The 26591-nt window shown below is 44.5% G+C and overlaps 1 protein-coding gene across 3 annotated transcripts in view; it reads right to left on the reverse strand.

Moving 5' to 3' along the window:
- Positions 1-26591, reverse strand: part of TEX2 (testis expressed 2) — a 114371-nt gene that overhangs the window by 55476 nt on the left and 32304 nt on the right. For all 3 annotated transcript variants that reach the window (XM_061392355.1, XM_061392356.1, XM_061392357.1), the window contains exon 2: positions 9847-11509. In XM_061392355.1, the coding sequence (XP_061248339.1) occupies positions 9847-11484 (1638 nt within the window). In that variant the 5' untranslated portion in view covers positions 11485-11509. The remainder of the gene's footprint in view (positions 1-9846; positions 11510-26591) is intronic.

The raw sequence follows: 26591 nt of genomic DNA on the forward strand, positions 1-26591 counted from the left end.
ATTGGAGAAGGAAATGGCAACCCACTCTAGTGTTCTTGCCTGGAGAATCCCAGGGAAAGGGGAGCCTGGTGGGCTGCCGCCTATGGGGTCGCACAGAGTCGGACACAACTGAAGTAACTTAGCAGCAGTAGCACGTTAAATATCAGCAAAGCTTATTTACTTTCTTACAGATAAAGAATAAAAATACATATGCAAATAGAAACTGCAATATTTTCTTCTTGGATTGTGTCTTCAGCAACCTATTTTGGAGACTACTGAATGGAGAGACAGAATGAAACAGAGTTCACAAGAGCCGCTGGGGCACCAAGAAGCCAGCATGCTCATACGCGGGGGCTATCTTGCCTATAATCTCTTGTCTTTGGGGGAATGGCGAAAAGCTAATTCTTAAAGGCTAATTATTGTACAGTAAGAACAATCTTCGATGGGTTTTGTATCTTCCTTTACACGACACATAAAATTTGGATGTGAAAAAGTATCTAGCATTGACATTTTTTCACGGTTAATGTCTTACTCTTCTAAAAAAAAAAAACAAAAAACGTGATTTGAGAAACCTCAGACTCATAATGCCCACGCCTCTCTCCTCCTTCCTAGATGACACCTGGAACAAAACCACAAAGGATGGTCCTCCGGTACTGAGCAGGAATTCAGGATGCATTTTCCCAAGGAAGTAATGCTACAAGCTGTAGTTACATGTAGGCGGACCAGAATTATGGGTTAGCCATGCCATAAGTTCACAGGTGAAAAGGAAAACTGGCAGAATGTTGATAATTATTGAAGCTGAGTGTTGGATTCAGGGGGATCCATTATACTTTTCTCTCTACTTTTGAGTATACTTGAAATTTCCTACAATAAAACATTAAGATGAAAAAAAAAATCATTCCAGGGTAGCCTGACATCCTTGCCACTGTTCCTACGCAATCAAGAGGCATTTTCCACACAGCTGCTTCTCCAGCCAACTCAAAACATGGGGTAAGTGAGACAGTCTGCACTGAGACACCTCACCTGACAAACTCTCCTAGCAACAAGGGCACTGGGAAATAGCTGTGATTATAAAAGCCAGACAGAAAATTTAAGTGACATATTTCAGGGGCAGAGTATTTTCAGTTAGGTACAATGTGGAAAAAAAAATTTTTTTTTTTTTAATTTCCTGTACTCATTGTACTGAGAATTCTAAGAGACCAACCAAGAGCAACCTTTTCTGGCTGTATGCAACAAGTCTCTTTTGGCTGAATGTAATGAGGCTGTTTTTGCTGTAAGGTTTGCTCACTCTAATTTCTTAAAAGAAAGAATTGCATGAAATTGAGATTAAAGTTACAAGTTAGAATTTCTTCTCAAAATTGATAATGTTCTCCCTACAAAAGTATTCTTTTACATGTCAAAATCACAGCCTGTATTTAGGGAATGCAATTATAAAAACCTATCCCTCTTATTAGAATTGATGCTTTTGAACTGTGGTGTTGGAGAAGACTGCAAGGAGATCAAACCAGTCCATCCTAAAGGAAATCAATGCTAAATATTCATTGGAAGGACTGATGTTGAAGCTGAAGCTCCAATACCTTGGCCACCTGATGAGAAGAGCCAACTCGTTGGAAAAGACCCCGATGCTGGGAAAGATTGAAGGCAAAAGGAGAAGGGGGCAACAGAGGATGAGATGGTTGGATGGCATCACTGACTCAACCGACATGCGTTTGAGCAGACTCTGGGAGACAGAGAAAGAGAGATGCCTGGTGTGCTGCAGTCCATAGGGTCGCAAAGAGCCAGACACAACTTAGCGACTGAACAACAACGTACCTCTTATTAAATATCTAAATGTGACAATACATAAATGTGACATGACCCAAGGAGAAAAGGTTCTCCAAAATTCATGTGTGAGTTTGGCAACGGTGTAAATGTAGTATTAGTCAACCTATAGGCCATATCTTTCTAAAACAGGTCATCACTATGGAAACCAACACCCTACTGCTGGGTTCTGCAGGTGGTTTATAAGTCTGAGGTAAAGGCTTTGCTCATGAACATAATTTACAATTACATGAGTCATACACTCAGATATAAACCCAGAGCCTTTCAAAATCTTTAGGAAGCATCTCATTATGGACATGTGGAAACTCTGTGTACAAGAATGTCACCGAATATAATCGTGACTAAGCATCCAAGGGTTCTAAGACCCCCGCAGACAATGAAATCCATAGATACTCAAGTCCCCTTATATAAATAGTGTGGTATTTGCATGTAACCTATGCACATCCTCCTCATAAACTTTTTAAAAACTTAATCAATTAATTTGGCTGAGCTGGGTCTTAGTTGCGGCATGCAGGATTTTCTTTTTTTAGTTGCAGTATGTGGGATTTAGATCCCTAATCAGGGATCAAACCCAGGCCCCCTGCCTTGGCAGCATGGAGTCTTAGCCACTGGATCATCTTACCTAAAACAGTGTTAACGCTATGTCAATAGTTGGAAATACAATGTAAATAGTTGCTGGCATGTGGGTTGCCCACATGCAGCAAATTCAAGCTTTGCTTTTTGAAACTTTCTGGAATTGTATCCAGGTAGTTTTGATCCACAGTTGGTAGAGTATGCAGACGGGGAACCTGAGGCTATGGAGTCTGACTCTACACTCCTGGTCATGAGACAAGTACAATCTTGGAGAAGAAAGAGCATCCAACATGCTTAAGAACACTCAGCCAGGCAAACATCCCAAGTGTGAATATGAGATGCCTCATTCTCTCGTTCTTTCCCAGGGCCCCTAGTTCAGGGTATCTAGCTAGTCACACAAAGTAAAACTGGAAGGTTACTGCCTAGAGGTGTCGCCCACAATGATGCCCTTGGACTCAGTGGCATGCACAAGGCCCCACCTGGAGCTAATTTACCCAGACCTCCATGCTTCTAAGTCCCATTAGCTTCTCCTAACACTGGGTCTTCCCCTGGCTTCCAAGTGTTCACACGTCACTTTGTTTTACGTGGCTGTGCCGGGTCTTGGCTGCAGGTGGCATCTTCAGCTGCGGCATGCAAGATCGTTTAGCTGCAGCGTGCGAACTCTTAGTTGCAGTATGTGGGACCTAGTTACTTGGCCAGGAATTGAACCCAAGCCCCCTGCATTGGGAGCGTGGACTCCTAGCCATTGGACCAACAGGGAAGTCCCCCACATGTCACTTTATTATGAATGCAGGTAGCAACTTTCTCCTCCTATTTTCTGCTTCGTATCAGCTATGAATTCCCATCATTAAGAACCAGCAGGCCTTGGAGAAGGTTCTGAGAATTATCCTGTGTACGTGGTGACAGCTCTTTCGCCACTGCTCCTGTTCCAAATAGCAAAGCTGCTGACTGGCGGGGCTTGGGGTGGGTGGTGGCAAAGTATCATGAGGTCTAACCCCACAACAGTCTCTGAGAACAGCTACAGCTTGGTTGCAAAGTAGTCTTTTTGGCTCACCATCCCACACACTCATCACTGCTGCAGTGTTGTTTTTAAATACAAATGCCTGCAGTGTGGCTGGAATAATAAAACCACCTGGATAAGTACAGGAAAGCTTTACTTTTATTCTCCTTTTCCTTGTCATGTGAAGGCACATCAAAGAAAAACTGCACTGTTCCTTGAATTGTTTATGACACCAATAAAGGAACCAGGCTCTCAGTCCAGGCTGCAAGGACTTCCCAGGCCCATCGATTAGAACTTCTATGGTTCAGAGGTTTCAAACCACACTGGCTCCTAAAACAGTCCGGAGCATCAAGCTTCCTGCCTGACATATTTGGGAGCTTCCAGATGAAGGGCAGGCAGTCTGCAGATCAAGGGGCTGGGCCTCTGTACTAGCACATTCTACCATAGAATGATGTTTTATAGTCTCCTGTCTTACCGAATGCTTAAAAAATATTCCCTACCTGCCCTCAAGAATTGCATTATGTCCTTTATAAAAACTAAATAGCATCAGATGCACAGGAAATAAACCCACTGATGAATCCCCTAAATCAAGCCATTTTTCAAAAAGTGACTCTTTCAACTCCCACTAGAAACAGGTTCACAGAACTGCTTTATAAAGAAACCAAGGCCCGTCTTCTGCACCACTTTAAAAGCCATAAATCTGGAGGCGGAATGGAAATTGCAAACACGCCACCATCCCCATCTCTCTAACGCTCTACTTGGCATGCATTCCTCATTCCTTACTCCCTTTGCACTCACTGTATGAGCACTGGTAAGAGGAAAGCAGACTTGCTGCCAGGCGATTTCTAAGCAGCAAACATCAAGTTTCAAACCCTGTCAAAGATGGACCATACTGGCCTTTCCACTGCTGTGGAAAAAGAAAAAACTCTCTGTAAGCTGTACTTTTAATTGTAATTATTTTTTATCTTCTTGAAAGATCACTCTTATCAAATCTCTTTAAAAAAATTTATTTGGCTGTGCTGGGTCTTAGTTGCCACATGTGGGAATGTAGGATCTAGCTCCCTGACCAGGGATCGAACCTGGGTCCCCTGCACTGGGAGCATGGAGTCTTAGCCACTGGACCATCAGGTAAGTCCCTCAAATCTTTTTATTTTTAATTGGAGGATAATTGCTTTACAATATGGTGCTGGTTTCTGCCATATATCAACATGAATCAGCCCCCTCAAAGCTTGACTAAACGTTTTTCCCCAAACATGCAAGTGTCAGGGATTTTTTTTAAAAAGCGACTTCTTAGGGAGATGACAGGGTCCATATTAACTTACTGCCCACATTTTCAGATTAAAACCTCATTCATTCATCCATCTATCCATCCATCCATCACTTAACACGTGCCTAGTACATGTCAGGGGCTGAGGACACAGTGATGAACAAGATGGCCATGGCCTGTGCGTTCATGAAGCTTATGGTGTCCTGGGAAAGAAACAGTAAACAGCAACTCTAGCTCTGGTAAGTTCTGTGAAAGTGAGGTAGAGAAGGCTAGCCGTGCCTTCAAAATGTAGGCATCTCTTTCCATAGTGGGAAGGGGCTTCCCTGGTGGCTCAGAATGTAAAGAATCTGCACTACAAGAGACCCAGGTTCCATTCCTGGATTGAGAAGATCCCCTGAAGAAAGAAATGGCAACCAACTCCAGTATTCTTGCCTGGAGAATTCCATGAACAGAGAAGCCTGGTGGGCTACAGTCCATATAGTCCACAGGGTCACAATGAGCTGGACACGACTCAGCGACTAACACTTTCACCCTTTCCATAGTGTAGAGCCACTGCAGAGAAGAAGCTGCCCCACCGAGTCCTAGATTTCCCAGGGCCTCTAGCGTTGTAGAGGGCCTGTGGGACTAGCTCACCCCAGTGGAACATGAATGGAAGTGATGTGTGTCACTTCTGGGTCCAGGAATTTAAGGAGGTACACCTTCTCTTTGCTTTCTCTTTCCCCTTCTGCCAGCTGGATGCAAGGAACTCTAATAACTTAGGGCGGGGGTCAGCAACCTGGGCCCAAGGCCTGTTTCTATGAAGTTTTACTGGAACAAAGCCACACTCATTCATTCACATATGGCCTACAGCTCCTTTTCTGCTACAACGAGGAGCTAAGTGGGTTGCAACAGAAACAGAGCCGTAAGTCTAACATATTTACTCTGTGTATGTGCGCACTCAGGCATGTCCAACTCTTTGCAACCCCATGGACTGCAGCCTCCCAGGCTCCTCTGTCAATGGGATTTTCCAGGCAAGAATACTGGAGTGGGTTGCCATTTCCTCCTCCAGGGGATCTTCCCGACCTAGGGATCGAACCCACATCTTTTACATCTATCTACTTGATTGGCAGGTGGATTTTTAACCACTGCGCCACCTGGGGTTGGGGTAAATATCTACTACCTAGCTGTTTAAGAAGTTTGCCGAGCCACAGGATGGAAGGAACTTGGGCTCCTAACCAACATGGGCCCCCATCCACCTACCGCCAGGAACACCTATACTGGACTGTTAAGAAGGCAAGGAACAGACTTCTAATTTGTTACAGCAAATGTTATCCTACCTCATACAGAAAGCACAATGTCCAATGAGAAAATGGAACAGAAGACAGATGCTCAAAGTTAGGCTCCATTATACTATCCTTTTCTTATCACAAGATTGTGTCCTAAATTTAATGTCAACACTGCTAAATGTTTTAAAGTGTCTTTTTTTTTTCGATTTGGCTGCGTCAGGTCTTAGCTGTGACACACAGGACATCCCCTCGTGCGGGATCTTTCACTGTGGCAAGCGGGTTTAGTTCCTCCTTGGCAGGTGGGACCTTAGTTCTCAGACCAGGGATTGAACCCTTGTCCTCTGCCTTGCAAGGTGGATTCTTAACCACTGGACCGCCAGGGATGTCCCTAAAGCGTCATCTTTTTAAAATGCTCCCCCAGAGTGTAATTTCCTACTCAGTAAAACTAATCAAGCCCAAAGCACAGTTGCATTTGAAATCTTCAACTTGCAACACACATCCTACCCTTCCAATTCTTGGTAGTGGCCCCTTTTAAAATAGAGAATGTATTTAGCCAGGTGTCTAAAAACAGCCCTGTGCACCAAACAAAAGACCTCAGGCTACAACGTACCATTTTCTTAAATTACAGGTGTCAGTCCATGACAGCACTGAAGTATTTGTTCTCTGCAAGGAAAATCCAAATATGTTTATCGCAGGAACCAAGGGTAAAACACCTTCCTTAAAAAGAAAACAAAAATTCAGTCCTGCCTGGCTCCCCTGGGTGACTTTGGATGAGTAACTTACCCTCTCCGTGCGTCCACATCCTCATGAGCACGTTACCTAACTGGAGAGGGCGGTGGTGAGGATTAAATGAGATACTGTACCCAGCATTCAGCCAGGCCCCTGTCGGTGCTCAGCTTCGTAGTGCTGCCTTTACTGTTTCATTATCAGATCAAAGCAACCACACTGTGCCATAACTTTGGCATCTTCTGTGTAGTTAGTAAATTCTTGACTAATTAGTAGAAAACTTAGTAAATTGTAGTCTCAGCACTAAAGATCGACAGATTAAAATTAAAATCTTCCCAAGACAATTAAGAGCTCAAATCAGTTTAAATGGAATACTGCAGTCAGTCATTAGGCACTGGAAGCAGCGTAAGCAGCATTTTTCTTTGCTAAAGTTAGCACTAACTTACTTACAGGGCATGTAATTCAGGTAGACGCGGCACCACCCTTATTGAAAAAGCTTAGCAACCATGCATAATGATCACTTTTGCTCCACTTCTTACATGAATGCTACACTTAAGTGTGTCACAGCCTCAAGACTGAGCACCAGCTTCTCTTAAAAAAGAAACACTCTCTTAACCTATTGCCATGTGAAAGGGGGGAAAAAGGTTGAAGTGCAGAACACAGGCATACCTCATCTTACTGCGCTTTGCTTTACTGAGCTTCACGGACGTTGTGTGTTTACAGATTGATGGTTTGTGGCAGCCCTGCACTGTCAGCTGATGGCTGACATTTTTTCAGTAATAACTTTTTTAAAAATATATATTTTATGGAAGTACAGTAGATTTACAAAGTTGGGGAGCAATGAAGTATTTTTATTTATTCGGCTGCACAGGGTCTTAGTCACATGGGATCTTCAATCTTCATGGCACCACGGGGGATCTTTAGTTCCGGCACCATATATCTTTTTTGTTGTTGTGCCAACTCTTAGCTACGGCATGAAGGATCTAGTTCCCTGACCAGGGATCAAACCCGGGCCTCCTGCACTGGGAACATGGGAGTCTGCCACTGGACCACCAGGGAAGTCTCCTGAAGTATTTTTAAATTAACGTGCATACACTGTTTTTTTAGGCAGAATGCTATTGCACACTTTACAGACGACAGTATAGTGTAAACGGAACTTTTACATGCACTGGGAAACTGAAAATTTGTCTGACTCCTTTAATGCAGTATTTTGTTTTATTGTGGTGGTCTATAACTCAACCCATAATATATCTGAGATGTCTGTATATGATCCCATTGAACCAAAACAAAAAGAGTTCATGTGTGATAGATGTACTCATATTTGTAAAAATGTAGGAAAAAACAAGGATATACACCAAATATGTATATGTATATATTATATATTGTATTAACTATAATTCCCTCCTACTACTGTGATAAAGAATAATTTTTTCCTTAGAGTTTTCTGTGTTTCTTTAAACATTGATCGTGCATTTTTTTAAATAAGGGGAAAAGGTTATTAAATTAAAAAATAAAGCAGAACAAACAGTATTTTGCACTCAGAGTTCTTCCCCTTGTTTTGTGGGGTTTTTGTTTTGCAGTAAATAGAGATCATGGTGCCCTTTTTTGGAGCACTCATTTAAACAGAGAGGAGGAAAAACCTGTTAACAGAGAAGCCAAACAAGCTTTGAATTATCAAAAAATCAGAAAATAACAAGTGTCAGCAAGGATGTGGAGAAACTGGAACCCTTGTGCACTACTGGTGAGAATGTAAAATGGTACAGCCACTGTAGAAAATAGTATTGCAGTTCCTCAAAAGATTAAAACTAGAATTACCATACGATCCAGCAATTTCACTTTTGGGTACACAAACCAAGGACTTGAAAGTAGGGTCTCAAACATCTCTTTGTACAACCACGTTCATAGCAGCATTGCTCACAAGAGCAAAAACGTAGAAACAACCCAAGTGTCCATCAACAGATGAAGAAATAAGCAAAATGTAGTTAGCATATACATACAATAGCAACCTTAAAAAAGAATAAAATTTTGCAATATGCTTCAACAGGGAAGAACCTTGTGGACATTATTCTAAGTGAAACAAGCCAGTCACAAAAAGACAAATACTGTGTAATTCCACTAATATGACATATTTAGAGTATTAAAAAAAAAAAAAAACAAGGAAGTAGAATGGTGGTTACCAGGAGCTAGGCAATAGCCAGGAAAATAGGAGGTTATTGTTTAATGGGTTTAGAGTTTCCGTTTTAAAAGGTGAAAAGGATATGGAGGTGCGTGGTGATGATGGTTGTACAACAATGTGACTGAATATTAAACATAATACTGCTGACCTGTACACTTAAAAATGGTTAAGATGGTAGATTTTGTTAGGAGTATTTTACTAAAATTTAAAAATACATATATAAAAAAAAAGTATATGTGCTTAACTTATGACCTATATAAGCTACAGCTATGCTTTCAATTGTGTATATTATGAAACATATAGAAGCACCAGAAACTTTTAAAATACATGGAAATAAATACAAATGGAAGCTCTAATATTTTCTTTCCATTGAATTGCCTCAGGCACTCCTCGGGAGGTCCAAACCCTAAAATCTGACAGGCACAGAAAGGTAATGCCTCCTTCTCAAGCCCAAGCCCCACTGTGCACAGAGCAGTGTGTAACAGCCCAACCCTGACATTAAAATCCGTCTTCTCTTCCTCCTTCCCTTCTCTTGTATTCCAGGAGTCTTTAACCCTGCTCCAGGGTCTCAAAAAAAATGTTTTTTAATTATTTATTTATCTGGCTGTGCCAAGTCTTCACTGTAATATACAAGATGTAATTCCCCAACCAGGAATCGAACCCAAGCACCCTGCATTGGGAGCATAGAGTCTTAACCACTGGACCACCAGGGAAGCACTACCCTCAAGAATATTTAACCGTAACAGACTCAGCTACCATGAATCCTCAGTAGGCAGCAAATGCCTGGCAAATTCAGAGAGAGATCGGAATGGAAACGAATGGAAATGCTCCAGAGCTATGGAGATCCTTGTGAAGCTACCTGATGAACTGGCAAAACAGGAGCTAGAATGAGGTTTACCAAACAAGTCTTGGGTGCCTGGAGATCCCAAAGTCTTAGAAACACTTCTTGAGCAAACACTTGTGGAGACAGTGAACTAAAAGGATACAGTCAGATCTACAATGAGGCTGGATGCCAGCCAGCAGCTGCAGAGAGGCTTACCTTCAGGATCTCAGGTTCTTTGATATCCAGAGATCTTGGGTTCCAGTGTTGTAGATGTTTATGTAATCTGTGATGTTTATGAGCACTTGGTGGTGTAAAAAACCAAATCAGGCAGACTGCAGTCATGAATCCAAGGCCAACGCCCAGAAAGAGTCCGCTCACGTAATGCGGGAGGGGGAGGATGAGGTACGCATAGACGCACAGGACAAAGCAGCCCAGCGTCTTGACGGGTAATTCCAGCTGCTGCGCGGCCGAGTCCACCTCGTGGTCACTGTCCAGAGCTGGGCCATCGTCCGCTAGCCCCTCTGGCTTGAGAGGGCCTTCTGGGAGTTTCTCAGCTTTACTCTCCCCCTCCGGTTCCAGGTCAAAGTCCTCGGTGTATAGTTCGCAAAACTCTTCGTCTTCTTTGCTCGCTAAGGCAGACAAAGAGCATTTCTCAAGAACCAGGGAGCTGGTCTTCGGGCCTCCCTCCTTCAGCCCGCTCCCCTGGGAGCTCCTCGGTTCCGCCTCTCTCGCGGGCTCCTCGGAGGACTGTGGCTGGTCGCTCCTGGGGACGCCGGAGTCACTCCCCATGCCCTCCCCCTCGGAGTCACACTCCTCCTCCTTGATGCTGTAGTTGTTATTGCTTTCCAAGTGACCGTTCAGGCTGGACAGATTGGAGAGCTCGGAAGCACTTGACGATAAGGCTTTGGGCCTGTGGCTGCCACTTTCTTCCCCTATAATCTTACTGAAAAGCTGAAAAGGGTCATAGATGACTTCCGAGAGGCGTCGCTTAGTGTCTTCGATCTTGGCCTCCATTTCGGGCACTTTAAAAAAGGAGCGCGTGTCGGAAGGCGACGTCAGAGGGGAAGAGGGTGCAGTTTTGGAATCCCCACCTGTGTTCCGCGGCTGCGTGAACTGCTTGAACAGGTGTAAATTCAGCTTGGAGTCCGGGGGCCTGTAAGACACGGCGTCGGACTCCTGCCGGGAGGTGTCGGTGGACAGAGACTTGACTAACGTCTTCATCAAGTGCCTGTGCCGGGGCGGGTGGGGGGATTCTTTTGGCTCCACCTCGGTCGACAGGGACTTCACAAGGCTCAGGAAGGGTTTGGCGCTGGAAAGCGTGGAGGACGAGGCGCTGGATGAGAGGATGGGCGACCGGGAAGGCGAGGACAGCGGGGAGGAAGAACTGGTTTTCTGCTCGGACAGAGAGGACACGCTGGGAGAGCTAGCTATGCGCCCCGACGAGGACGACCCCGGGGACAGAGCCAGCGGCACTGTACCGAATACTTGTGCGGCCGGAGCAGGGGGCTCCAGCAGCTTTACGGTGTTCTCGGAGACGGGCACCACGGCGGGGGACACGGACAGGCCATCCGCCAGGATGAGCTGGGCGCCGGGGCCAGCGGGGTCATGGCCACCCCCGGGTTCAAGGTAGAGGTCCTCCTTGGCTTCGAGCCCCGTTACAACGGTCTGGTCGTCCAGCCCCTCCTCCAGGAGCTCCCGGAACTCCTCCTCCTCTTCCTCCTCCTCCTCCCCGGACACCGAGAAGTGGATGGCAATAGTGTCTCGGGACACGGACCTCTGCACGTGCACTCTGGGGGCTGATGGTTTTGGCATGTCAAGGGTTTTCTCGGCATGGCGACCATTCAGACTTGTCATCGCCGGCTTCACAAGGGCTCAGGCTCTGTGAAAACAAGGAGAAAAACCAAAAGTCAGAAAGTGGTTTCTCCACGGGAGACGCTGTCCTGTGTGGACCAGAGTGCGGCTAAAGCTCACTTCTAAATGGTGATAATACTTTTACCTGGCAGATGGCCACCCTTTCTCACTTGAGCAGGTTTAGTGGTTTAATTTTCATCAGATAAATTCCAGCGAGGCATTCTCTTTTATGAGCAAACTACCCACCCGTGTTATAAATGCCATACAACCTGTCTTCCTTCACAACATCTAAGTCGTCGTTTCCTCCCTGTTAACTGGCCCATTTCTATCAGTAATTCTATACTGCAAGGCTTGAAAGACCTGCATGACAGTTGTTACCAGCATTAGTTCGGAACTCCCACAGGATAAAATGCAGCATCCTGGCGATTTTGAGGATCTCGGAACAAAAATTTCACCAGTGGCTTTCTGGCTATAAAAAGTGAATCCTGGAGGGTTATGGCTTTCACTGCAATTTTCACAGCAATCCTAACAATTATTTGGCTTGTGTCTCCCACCAATGTTCATATAGCCTGACACTGCAAATAAGTAGCAGAGTAACCAAGGGTGGCAAGGGACATCTGCAAACTAATTGCTGTGACCGGCTGGCTTATTTCCCAAATGGTAGGTACCCCGAGGCCAGAGTATTTAGGCAGCCATGAAGACATGGCCATTTCTAAGACTTCAAGATAAAGCAAAGTTGTATTTTCAGCTGAATCCAAGGGCAGGAAAATGAAGTCTCAGTGCTGAAACCTACCACCAACTGAGAACTCTGCTAAGAGCTGGGGTGAGAGACACGGAGGCGACGTTGCTTAGTCGCTGTGGAGATAAGAGACACCCGAAAAGCTGAGCAGCAAAGCAAAAGAAGCCAAGCCTACCTGTGACACCCAGTGCATGACACCGTCCCCCACTCCCCATTCACTTAGGGCCCATTTATAGGAAACCAGGCATCATGACAGGTCCTACCAGAAGGAAATGAACACCACCATCTGGAAAGCACGACTGTCAGAGTAACTAAAATGCACTTGAGGAGTGACCCGCAGGCCTTCTGAGGAGGGTGAGAGCAGCGCGGGAGGCAGGACACCCGCCTGCTCCTTTAAACTGACAGCAGGCTGGCAGGACAGGCCTGATTAGAAAGAAGGGACGAAGGCATGAAGACGAGCATGGGCATGGTGTGTCCTGCCACATGGGTCTATTCTCCATGTCCAGGACGGAGGGTGGGTGTTGGGGGCGAGGGCCGGCATGAGTGAGGCATCATGGAAGAGAGGAAAGGGCAGCCTTGGGGCCAGGAAACAAGGCTTCTGACACTTGATCCTTCTCCAGCTGACTTGGTGGGACCTTGAACAAGCCAAGACCTCTCTGGGTCTCAGAATCTTCATCTGTCAAACGAGGGACCAATGACTTTGAGACTGTCCACATCTCAAACTCTTATGTTTATGTTTACAGGTGAGAGTACAGAACCCAATCTGATACTTACCCTGGTAATCTGCCATAGAGTCAACATTGTGCTGCCTGCTCCTTTACTTTGAAGAACTCCTATATTTAAGTCTTCTACCAAACATTCAGGTTCAAAATTCTAGTAACTAAGACTACCAAAACAAAAGAAAAAGTAAACCTGTGTTTGTTTGTAGGTGATGGGGGAGAAAAATCAGGGTGGGGAGGAGAGGAAGGGCAGGAAAAACTATTTCCCAGAAACAGGCAATAATCCAGTGATGACAAGAACTACAGTTCAAGAGCCCAGTCACAAGAAAGACACATCTCAAACTACTGATTGAGAAATTACTTTCATAAAAACTTTTCAATAGAGTTTTGTCCAAGCTCCTTCATGATCCTCAGGCTCTCCCGTCTCCATTGGAGCCAAGAAAAAATAATTTCTATTGATCAGACAAAACATTCAAATCCAGGAGCTGGCAGTAAGCTGGAAAGACACAGCTGCTGGTCCAGGACAATCCTTCCCTGTTATCTCAAAGCCAACATGTTTATTGGCTTAGGAAGAAGAAAAATGCCAAGTACAAAACACATTTTTCATTTTAATGGTCACCGACTTTTATAGGGGCTTCCCTGATAGCTCAGTTGGTAAAGAATCCGCCTGCAATGCAGGAGACCCCAGTCCGATTACTGGGTTGGGAAGATCCGCTGGAGGAGGGATAGGCTACCCACTCCAGTATCCTTGGGCTTCCTTTGTGGCTCAGCTGGTAAAGAATCCGCCTGCAATGCGGGAGACCTGGCTTTGATCCCAGGGTTGGGAAGATCCCCTGGAGAAGGGAAAGGCTACCCACTCCAGTATTCTGGCCTGGAGAATTCCATGGACTTGCAGTACATGGGGTGGCAAAGACACGACTGAGCCACTTTCACTTTTACAAGGGTAATTTTAAAATAAAATTATAGAGGTAATTTAAAAGGAAAGTTTGGTTTTTGGTAATTCTCAGTAGGCTGAAAGCTAAGCTATTTCAATTGCTTTAATAACATAAAGGATGGTCTGAAAGGCTCTGCTACTCTAAGGCTGGTGGTGAAAGTGACAGTGGGCACAGGTGCAAATCCAGAGAGCATGACCGGGGCTGAACAGGGAAGCGAGTCATCCGGGGAGCAAGAGTGGAGAGGCTCTTCTGGAGTTGAGGTGGGATGGTTTGGGAATCTGCAGGCAAAGTCAGGCCCCGTCCAGAAGGGTCAACAATAGTGCTTCCAGAAGCCTGTGGTCTCAGCAACCAGACAGGGCCATTAGGGGCCCATCTGCCCAACCCACTAACACATAGTCGGGCCTCCTGACTTTCCCAGGGACGGGGGAGCCTGGTGGGCTGCCGTCTATGTGATCCCACAGAGTCGGACACGACTGAAGTGACTCAGCAGTAGCAGTAGCAGCAACTGATCTCTGACTAGACTGTCTTCAGATCTTGTTGGGCTGCACCCTACAGGCCTACAATGCTGTACTCGCCCAGCTTCAAGACCAAAGAAGAAACAGCCCAGACTCAGTGAGAGAGACATCAATGGTTTATTGGATGGGGGAGTTTACATGTCTGAAGCAAGGTTCTGGAGCGATACCCACCATGTGCAATGGGTGGTGAGCAAGACATGGCAGCAGTCTTTGCTGCCAAAGGGAAGGGGAGATTGCTAGTTATAGGGGGAATTGACATCAGGTTTGCTCATTGGTAACCAGGGAAACTAGCATCGGGGCATGCCCCTTACCGCCCCTTTTGGTAAGAACAGTCACTAGCTGGGGCCTGGGGCAAATATGCAGGTGGGTCAGTCCTGTGAGTAGGTGTAGGTGAAGCAGGCACTGGTAGAGCAGGGGATGTACAGAGAGCAAGAGAACAGTCATCTTGAGTGGCCTGTGTCAGCCAACTGGGCCTGAGCTGGGCCTCCTGAAGAGTTAGGTGCTGGTGTGGCTCACCACTGCTAACGTCTTTCTGTAGGGCTCAAGCAGTGGCTTCAGAGGTTTGGAATAAACTCTCCCAAATTAGGTTTTACTAAAACAAGCCACATGAGGCTAAAGCAGCACTATAACTTTTTGAAAATAAGAAAATCTTATAGCCTTTTTGCTCATCTGCAAATGAGGGGGCTAGGTCAGATAAACAAAGATTGCTTCAAGGACCCAAACTGCTGGATAACTCTATGTCCTGGAACCAGAGTCCATGGATTGGGTTCTAGACAAAACTGATCACCACGTGGCTGCTCCGTCTTCCTCCTAGGGAGTCCTCCAAGCCCCCATTCTCCATCCTTCATGGGCGGGCGGCTGGGGCCAGTAAAACTGACCTTCCTACAGCCAAGGTCAAGGGAAAAAGCACCTGACTGCTGTCCAGAACTTTACGTGACTGTGCCAAGGACACAGCACTGAATGAGGAGGGGGTGGGGAGCCGGTCAGACATGGGCTTTTGATACTCATGTCCTGATTCGCCACCACAGCGATCTGCCTCCTCAAGCGTGTCATGCATGCTTGTTATTCCTGCTTGTCCTGGCCTTGGTTTGGCCCTCCATGCACTGGCATGGAGAGAGCTAAGAGCGTGGTTCTCAACAGCTAGCATGTGACCAGCAGGATCGGGAAATAAGAATTAGTTATCCATCTGATAATCTAGCATCATAAAAAAGTAGCCTCTTGCCCTCTACTATCTCAACTCAATTATAACTGGACTCAAATAAACGAGGACAACCTTTTCTCAAGCACTCAGGAACTGAAATGTCAATAAAGGTCATTTCTCTCTCACCAGGTCTCCTTTTCCAAAGCCACCAGCACAAGACCTTGGGTTTTAACACTGATTTTGAGTCTTGTGAGGGGAGGGCCTAAAGCTTCCACTGTCAATTAGGATGATTTCTTGCCAGAGGTATGTTTAAACAAAAGGCTGATTTGGTCATGAGCAAAGTATGCCAAATATGAACCCCATCCAGCCCCAGAATGGATGGGTGTCCAAGAGCTAGGTGATGTTAATAAACACCAGAAGCCAGAGGTCTGATGTCTGGGAAAACAGGTTCTATTTTTCAGGTCCACCATTCTGCTGAAAACAACTAACAATGAAATCAATATTTTTTTAAAAAAACTGAAAAGCACTGAAGCTTCAACAACTGAGTAAAGAATCACAAGGCCAGAAGGAATAAAGAACCTCAGAGAGATGAGCCCTACAGAAGCTGCTCTTGCCCTCAAACCACTGGATGATTCTGCCAAATTGGCACCTTCATTTTATTGATCTTCTGAGCAGAAATCGTAGTTCAGGGCTGGCTGAGGTGGAGCCCTAACTGGAGAGTGTTCCCCAATGAGCTGGGACGTCAAAGGGCTACATCTACCTGGGAGTAGGAGAACCAGAGGCAAATGGCCCTCACTTAGATCTGAGAGCTTCGAGGCCATTAAGCTAGGGAAGCCAATCACAGAAAGACGAATATTGAGTGATTCCATTTCGTGAGCTATCTAAAGTACTCAAATTCAAATAAACAGAAAGTCGGATGGCAGTTACCCGGGCTGGGGAGTGGGAAGCAGGGAGTTGTTTTGTAATGGATATAGAGCTTTGCATGATGAAAGAAGTCCATAGATCGGTTGCATAACAATGTGAATATACTTTCGCTACTGAGTTGTACGCTTAAAAACAGGTAAATTTTAAGTTATTTATATTTTACCATAAGACTCTTGAGTTCCTAGGACTACAAGGAGATCAAACCAGTCAATCCTAAAGGAAATCAACCCTGAATATTCATTGGAAGGACTGACGCTCAAGTTGAAGCTCCAATATTTTGGCCACCTAATGCAAAGAGCTGACTAATTAGAAAAGACCCTGATGCTGGGAAAGGTTGAAGGCAGGAAGAGAAGGGGATGACAGAGGATGAGATGGTTGGATGGCATCACTGACTCAATAGACAAGAGTTTGAGCAAACTCCAGGAGATGGTGAAGAACAGGGAAGCCTGGCATGCTGCAGTCTATGGGGTCACAAAGAGTCAGACTCGACTGAGCAACTGAACAACAATAATTTTAAAATAACTTTAATTTCACCAGTTGCAACTTTAGAGTGAAATAATATAATACTCTGAACCACTTATGCTGACTAAAAAAATTCTAAAAGCTCACATTGTTCTTTAGTGTTTATACCACCATGTGATTATCTTCTAAGATAATAAATGCAGATGCATTCATATATGCTCTCATACTTTTAGCGGGTGGGGAAGTTATTTAGAGCCAAATGCTCTCTGAACCTTAGTCAGGTCTGTTTCAAGGAAGCAGAGTATCTTGAACCATTCTGGGGATGGGTCTTGACTAGAGTCTTCACTGTAAGTTTCCAGTAAAGTTATTATGCCTTGTAAAGATGTTCATAGCTCTAAGACTGAGAAAGCCTCTAATAAGGGTTTCTCACCCCAGCACTGATGCAGGATCATAGTCTATTCAGTCTAAAAATAAGGAACAAATCAATATCAATGGCTCCCATCTAACCTGAATTCAGAAAATACAAAGGCCTCAACAAGAAGCTGGTAGCCAACTGCCCTACAAACATGCCCTCCCATGGATATCACGAACTCCATGATATCAACCTCAGTGAAGTCAGTTAGGATAGCAAACATCCATGAAATTGATTTTATTTCTAGTCACTCAAAAAGTTTATCATCATTAATTAGTCCACGAAAAGCCAATCAACAATAAATCAGATTGTACAATGAAAAATGAAGAACTCTTTCAAGACTCACTGTTGGCATTTATTAACTTGGATATAACAACCTCTCTGAATCTGACAGGTTTGTTTTCTGTGAGTTTTCTGGACTAGTTTGCTAACTGCCCTTCCTGCCTCTAGCTGTATTTGAAACAATTCAATCTCAAGATCTTACAGAGCCATGAAAAGAGAAGAGTTCCTTCCAGGCCACCCACTCATCAGCAACTCATCTCCTCGGTCCTCTCACATTATAACAGCCAAACAGTAATGTAGCCATTATTATTATCAACATCAACATTATTAATTTCTCAGTCATATACTAGGTTAGAGGAAGTGCTGGAGGAAGGAAAAAGTGGAGGGAAATGAGCAATTGTGACTGGAAATTAAACTTGTCTCCAGATGCAGAGAGCACAGTAACACAGCATCTGAAGAGGCAAGCCTGGTTTGGAACATGCCCCATTTCTCAGGAGCATCCCTAATCCTTCAAGATCATTGTGAAAATTCTTCGTCTTTGTAAAATCTGGCCCGTTAAGATACGTGTTGTCTCTGGACAAGCTTGCACTTGGACATATGATGTATGGGCACCATCTGCTAGCATGGGTTGTGTCAGTCAATAGTCTTAATTCCAAAGCATCTCTTGGCAGAGGAAAAGAGTCAAGCTGCATTGCATTGCAGAGGATGTCCTAACATCTCTTATCTGTGCAAGCTTTTAATAGGATGTGGTTTTATGAAAAGTAGAGAAGGGCCTCAGGACTCATTTTTTTCCACCTTGATGCTGCAAAGGAAGTGGTGGATCTGGTCAAGAACAACTAGTATAGGCAGGTCTGATTTAGCCTAAAAATCTCAAGTACATCTTAATAGCCATCCCTTGATTCATTTAAATTCAATGAAGCAGCTGAGAACTGCCAGCAGCCAACAGATTCTAATCTGTTAATACTCCACCTTACAAACAAAAATCAATATTGACATTGTAGATAATGAACTAGTGCTAGCCTTAGCTTCATTTAAAAAGAGAGAAGAAAGAGAGAAGATGGTACTCTACTACCAGCACAGGCATCCTCACAAGGCACTTAGACCTTGACGGTGAGAAACCTGGAACTCCTATGCCATCAGTTATTAGGTTCCCAGACTGACTCAGAGTCTCTTCCAACCTAGTAGAACAACACAACACAAGGTTGATACGATTAACACACAACAGCTTCACCCTCTGCAGCCATTGGACAGACGTTTACACCTACTATGAGGAAGGCCCACCTGGGAAGAGGGCCACATCCCTGAAGAAAAAAGGGGTTCAGAAGCATCCATGTGATGAGAATTTTGCTTTATAGACTGCTGGATGGTTCTGGTAATGAAATCCAAATGCAGTAACTCTTTCAAAACCAGGTCACACCTTTGGCACAGCTACATGAGGCCTACGGAGGTTTATAAAAGATAATCCTGATGCCATCCATGGGGGGCGGGGGTGGGGAGATCTCAAGGAGACAACAGATGTCATATGATGACATTTATATGAAAGTTCAAAACAACCCTGAAGTAATGAAAACTCAGGATAGAGATGCCCAAATCAGATGGCGCTAATAGAATAAAGAAGGAATTTTTTTTTCAGCAGAAAAACCATGTTATGTGACTTAGGAGGAAGAGATGTGAACAAAATAATCTGCCGGATGTGAAACAGCAGCATATGGAAAGGCACTGAGATGAAAACAAGTCAATCAAGATAGAACAAGACAGTTGCTAAACGACTAGGTCGGCTACAGCTGAAGGGCTGTACTGGAGGCATGGCAGGAAGATTAATATTTGATTTCAGAGGCAGGGAATCAATTGCTCAATGCCTCTGAAGCCTAAGTGCTTGGATTTATACTTAAATCTTAGAAAACAAAACCACTGTAGGTTCTTAGGAAGTCTGCAACCTGGATGTAAATAGTTTTCTTCAGGTGAGTGCCTGGAACCTGGGAGACTGTGGTGCTGAAAATCCAGGAGGATGAGCAGAGGGTAGTGACTGTGGTCACAAAAGAGCACATTTTTCAAGAGCTCATCGGGTCAAAGGTTATTAAGGGGGTGAATCTGACAAAGAGTAAATGGAGTTCCTTATTCAGTTTTCATCTTTGCAACCAGGAGATCCAACCAGTCCATCCTAAAGGAGATCAGTGCTGGGTGTTCACTGGAAGGACTGATGTTGAAGCTGAAACTCCAATACTTTGGCCACCTGATGCAAAGAGCTGACTCATCTGAAAAGACCCTGATGCTGGGAAAGACTGAGGGCAGGAGAAGAAGGGGACGACAGGATGAGATGGTTCGATGGCATCACTGACTCAATGGACATGGGTTTGGGTGGACTCTGGGAGTTGGTGATGGACAGGGAGGCCTGGCGTGCTGCAGTTCATGGGGTTGCAAAGAGTCAGACGCGACTGAGCAACTGAACTGAACTGAACTGAATTGATTTATTTATGGCCATACTATGTGGCTTGTGGGATCTTAGTTCCCTAACCAGGGATTGAACTCAGGCCCTTGGCAGTGAAAGCTCAAAGAGTTCTAACCACTGGACTGCCAGGAAACTCTCACAAACATTTAAAGTCAGATTATTTCCAAATGAAAAACAAAAACAACAAAAGCAGTTTCCCAACTACTGTTTGGCTTTGGGTCTGTTGCCATATATTGCTCCTTCCCTCTGCCATGGGCCCTTCCTGTCAGAGTTATCAAGCTCAGTTACAGGAGGGAGCCCAAGTTTTAATACTCTTTGAATTTTTAAATCTTTATTTTGCAATAATTATAGACTCTCAGGAAGTTGCATAAGAAGTTGTATACATTTCACCAATCAGTCCTTATATTTTAAAATCAAACTTTTTTTTAAAGTGATTTTTTGATCATGCCGTGAGGCATGCAGGATCTTGGGTTCCTCACCAGGGACCGAACCTGCACCCCCTTCAGTGGAAGCACAGAGTCTTAACCATTGGACCACCAGGTCAAACCTTAAAGGCAAATTCCAAATGGTTAGGAAGTCAAGTTTTAACCACAGACCACGAATTCATCCCTGTAAGAAAAACGTAGTCCAACGGGCAGAGGGAAACTTCTGCTTACAAGGACTTTCTAATAGTCTTGCTTAAGGTCTTCAACGGTCAATTTTAGGAAGACATCATCAGCAGATACTTCCCAAGCACAGGAACAGCCAATTCACCCGAAAGTTCAAAAGGCCAACAGCAAAAAAGCTCAACTGACTACATACAACAAAGAATCAAGAAACAAATCAATGAAACAATTTTGGTCACCAAACTTCAACATTAAAATATAACATGGGATGATGTCAAGGGCATGTTGAGACAAACCCTCTATTATATCGGCACATAATCAGCAAAAACTTCTCTGAAACCAATTCTGCAGTAACTATTAAGTACCTCAGTAATGTTCACACCTACACACACCAGGCAAAAAAAGGACTGGAGGGGCATTAATGCTAGTTTTCTCCATGTAACAGGCTTCTCAGTAATTTTTATTTTCTACTTTTTAGGTATTTACAAATCTTATTAGTTAGGTAATCCCAAATACTTTCATAATCTCGGTGGGGGGAGGGAATTACATGTAATAAGTGTATGTAAATCTTTAAAATAAAACATTAATTTCAGAATATCTAGTTGTATTAATACTAGCCACTCATCCCCCACACCTTACCCATGAGAAAACTAAGACATAGAAAGATTCATTTTTATAAAATGAGTCACATCATATGTATGTATGTAATCTGTTTTTATACTCAAGAAGTAATCTAGCATCTGGAAAGTAATCTAGAATCTGGGAATCAACAAGACCTTTGTGTTCAGTTCTACTAACTTGGTAGGAATCTGACCCTCAAGCAAATTTATTTACTCTAACCAAGCCTCCGTTTCTCCATTTGCAAAATGGGAATGACAAAAGACAATTCAGAAGATTAAATAGAACAAGTTATATAAAGTACTGAACATGGTCCCTGGTACAGAGCAAGCATTTCTAAAACGTTAACTGTTTGTATGTAAGTATTTCCTCAAAGCAATAGATTCTTTCACACAGGACTTTAGCTTTATGAAATGAATATAATGGAACCATTTCAACACGGGCTACATTTTTTTTTTGCTATTACAGACAATGCTGTAATACATTATGATGCCATACATACCTTTGACAGCTTCTCCAATTATTTCCTTGTTTGTGTGTGTGTGTGCTCAGACATGCCCAACTCTTTGTTACACTATGGACTGTAGCCTGCCAGGCTCCTCTGCTCATGGAATTTTCCAGGCAAAAATACTGGAGCGGGTTTCCATTTCCTTCTCCAGGGGATCTTCCTTACCCAGGGATCAAACCTGCATCTCCTGTGTTGGCAGGTGGGTTCTTTACCACTGTATCACCTGGGAGGCCAATTATCCGCTTAGTAAATATTTTTAGATGTGGAATTACAGGGCCAAATAGCATATATGAATTTTCACTGCAACTTAAAAAAACCACACAATTTCAAGTTCATCATAAAAAATTTTTCAAAAAACAGATGTATGGAGAGGAAAAGTGAAAATTTCTCCTGCTCGCCCCAAAAATCACCCATGCACCCTCTGTCCTTCTATATGTATTTATAAATACACACAACCACACAAAGCTATTTTTGTTTTTGGTCTTAAGTCATACCACACATATTGTTTTGCACTTTGTTTTTCACATATTTCCTGGACCCCTTTCGAATGCCAATACATACAAATCTACAGGCACACACACTTTTGCTACATGGTATGGATATACCATCATTCATTTAATCATTCCTCTATTGATAGAAATTAAAGTTTTTTCCAGTTTTTACACTAAAAACAATACTGCTTTGAAAAGCTTCCTATATAAATCTTATGCACAGAGCAAGTCTATCATAAAGTTTCTACCTTGAACCCTTGTCATGATTGAACATTATTTTTAATTATTACCCATCTGATGGATGGGGAAAAGGCACCTCAATGCTTTGAGAATCAGTTCATGTTTCGTCCGAGCTATTTCTCTTCTCTTAACTGGCCATTCATGTTTCTTGCCCAAGGATTTTTTCTTAATCACTTTATGTCTCATAGATAATTAACACTTTGTCTACTGTATGTGCGGGAAATATTTTTCCCCATCTCTGACTTTTAACCATTATAGTTCTTTTTAAAAAACATACAAAGTTTTATATTTTTAGTGCTGAACCGCTCAATCTTTTTCTTTATAGTTTCTTAGTTTTTACTTCCTGAAGAAGCCTTCCTCATTCTATCAGCATAAAAGTATTACTCTCTGAAATCATTTTAGAAAACATTTACAGTAACATATATAACACATATAACATTCTCTGTTCCCTATACAAGAATTAAATTTTGACTTTGGAAAAAGTGACCCATATGGAGAGTTGAATTTTTCCTCCCCAAATCATACTAGCCAACCAGAAAACCTAGTTTACATATCTGAATCCACTCACATCTATCAACTGTTTAGTTTCACATGCAAAAAGTATTTTTGATTAATTTTTCATAAGTTGAAAAAAAGTCTCTGAGAACTTAAAGAAATTAGCCTTTTTCAATGAGAAAAAATACTTTTCATACATGCATCAATAGACTTATCTTGATACAGGGCAGTAAAACCTGCTTAAGTGTATACTTAGGTCAGAATTTTATTTACAGGTAAAGAATCCGAGGCCTGAAGAAGACAATGTTTTAAAAATCAGGTTTAAGAAGTCTGTGTGAGTGTGTAGGGGAGAGCAGTGGGAGTGAAAGAAAGTGGAGGGGAGCAGATGAGAGAAGGCGGCAGGAAGGAGGGCTTCCCAGACGTGGGGTGTGCGCTGGCCCTGGGAGACTGGACAAGCTGACTGCGGAGACCCAGGTGGAGAGTACGCTCCAAGTGAAGGATGGAGTGAGGGTAAAGCAAAGGAGGCAAGACACCCAAGGCCACATTCAACACCTGCAAGAAGGCCTGGAGGTACCAGGTTCCTGGCAGAAGTCCTGGACGGCCATCTGTCCACACTGTGGTTCCCTCTGAAGAGAAGCACTTGCCCACAGGCCCCCCCCGAGATTTCCCCCATCTCACTCCACCACCACTGAGGGCTGTGACCGGAAGGACTTTAACTGAGAGCAGCCCTGAGATACGAGCCAGCCCTGAAGTCCACCCCCTAATGTGAGCTCTTCCCCCAACTCAGCAGTTGGTAGAGGAATCTGTCACTGAAAATGCAGACCAAGGGAAGCCATGAGGCAGCAAGGCTAGGAGCCCTGAGGAGGACCAAGACCCTCAAGTGACAGTGACGGGGCTCGTGCCCTTCACCTCCTGGGACCTTGGGTTCCTTCGCTGTGAACCAGGGTGAGGGGAGAGAGGGTCCTCCATTGTGTTTAAGGAATTTTCCAGAAAGCTCTAGATTTTACCAGTCTGTGAGTCTATAATTCAATTTCCATGGAAAAGAACCTCCGTAGAGCCCTACTTTTTCATTTTGCACCAGAGAAATTCTTGGCCAGTGCTCAAGCTAAGTACACTTGGACTAATGTGCCTAAGGCAATTAAGTCCAAATACTTTTCTAATAATATTGCAACAGTTCATCTCACATTAACAAACACTTCTAGACCTTCCGGACTTGTCTTGCTTAGCCCAGCTGTAGAAACACCCCTTATCTCTGGTTACAGGTGGAGAGGGGGCTGAGTCTGCTAAGATGATGCAGATTAGCAGCACCTGGGTGTGCTGTGGCAACAGAGGACATGTGTCAGTCTGGCTTCCTCAGGCATCCCTTATCCGTGCCCGCCTCCACCCCCACATCCCTAATGCCACACTGCACAAAAGGGCTGCCTCTGCGCCAGCTGTGCTAAGGACAGAACTCCCATCAGGCTCTCTACCCCACCGCTTCCTCTGTTCTTACTTTGCACAGACGGCCCTTCTGGCACAACCTCTCGGCTCCTCCCTCCTGTGGATTCATCCCACACCAGCTCCACGTTCCCCCTGCCCTCACTTCTACAGTGCCCTGCAGAGGCCCCTGGGGACACAACTCCCTGCCTCTCTCACAAAACACCGTCTGCCTTCTAGTCTGCCTGGCTTTTTTTTTTTTTAATGGAGAGGAGACCAAAATAAGAGAAGGGCTGGCCTTGTTTTCAAGACCAAACCACCATCTGCACCACCCTCCTTAAGTCATCAGCACTGCTCTCTACTGCCTGTGAGACGTCCACACCAGGGCCCGAGGCACTCCTGCTGCCAGGGATCTCGACCCCAGCCAGGGAGGGTATGGAGCTGGGAGGGTTGGGGGCAGCGCAGCCACGGTTGCTGCAGACCCCAGCCAGGAGGCAGCTGTGGCATGCAGACCTGGCCTGTGTCCTTGCTGTTTCCAGGAAATTCCTGAATGAGCGCACTGATTTCCTAGTCAGATCCCCCACTGGTGTGGTTCCAGGCCTGGTCTCCCATCCAGGCCTCCAATTTTGTCTCCCTCCTTTCTCTGTCTGAGCACCTGGCCTTGCCCCCAACTCACCAGGAAGGCAGTATGAGTTGCTATCTTGTCTCCCATATCCATCTATCCACACCAATCACTATTCCCATTTCCTGGAGAGAGATTCTTTTACCCATTCTTCTCTCTTCTCCACCCACACACAGACTCTATCTGGGACCAAAGAAGTCTAATTCTAAACCCAAGGGACCCACCTCATTTCTGCCCACCCTACCCTGGCCCACTAAGTCCCTCCCACCCATCAAGGAACCACTGCTCTTCCAACCGAGGCCCCAGTCAAGAGAGTCTTCTCTTCTTTACCCTCCAAACCTCTTATCTTCAGTTTTCCAAGTCCTGTAGACTCCCACCTCACACCTCAGCATTTCTTTCTGACTTCACCCCTTGCCTCAGCCTCCAGCCTACATGGCATTCAGCTACCAGACTAGTCTTCTTTAAAATACTACTCTCATCATGTCACCATTTTGCACAAAATCCTATCATGTTTCTGTGTCTCTAATCTCCTGGGCCTTCAGGACCCAATATGCCCCAGCCCCCCTGTCTACTCAACCTTATTTCCAGTTACTGTAAAGTGTTCCCAATACTCTGGTTGGTTGTAGGAGGCACTGGCTCACGTGCAAACCATCCTCCTTCCACCTCCATTTCTGAAGCACCCCATTCTGGACACGCCTTCCCCTCTCTCCTCTGACTTGTCAAATCCTAGCATACTTCATGAAAGCAGTGATGCCTGAACTGAAGCCCTACTTCCTTCTGGACAGCTCTAGTCCCTCAGGTGACCTCCTACAACATTTACACCACCCAAATAACCAAAGAAAACAAATCCTCAACCAAAAGGAGACTGAGTTCCAAAATTCATCAGTAAATCAAATGTCTAAAATTCCAGATCCATTTATCCTGAAGGAAAAAAAAAAAATGGGAAATAGGTTCATAGGCCCACAAAACTTATGCAGTCCACAATATAACTTCTATGGTACAAGTTTTCCAAACGGTATAGAACCACTATAATTCACTCAAAAGACTGAAGGCAAAAGGAGAAGGGGAGTGGCAGAGAATGAGATGGTTAGATAGCATCACCAACTCAATGGACATGAGTTTGAGCAAACTCTGGGAGATAGTGGAGGACAGAGGAACCTGGCGTGCTGCAGTTCACGAGGTCACAAAGAGTCAGATATGACTTTAGCAACTGAACAAAAGAAAAACACATTCTGAGCTCAGATAATGTCAGGACCCTAGAATGAGGGCCACACTCCAGAAAAGGGCAATTTTAGAGACCAGGAAGCCAAAGGCTCAGGGGGTAAATCCAGACACTTTTCACCCCTCTGCCCCAAGAAGTCTTCTAGAGTCTGAACTCCAGTTTCCAATCCCGCCCAAGGACATGAGTGCTTTAATTCATGTGTGAAATTTTTTCATTCAACAGAAGCAAGCCCCTGGAAACGTACAGAGGAACTGGGTCTCCGGGCCCCAGACACACAGGAGTCCAGGTGACAGAGGAACGCCTCCTCCCAGGACC

The sequence above is a fragment of the Bos javanicus genome, chromosome 19 (assembly GCF_032452875.1).
Source record: "Bos javanicus breed banteng chromosome 19, ARS-OSU_banteng_1.0, whole genome shotgun sequence".
NCBI classification, from domain to species: domain Eukaryota; kingdom Metazoa; phylum Chordata; class Mammalia; order Artiodactyla; family Bovidae; genus Bos; species Bos javanicus.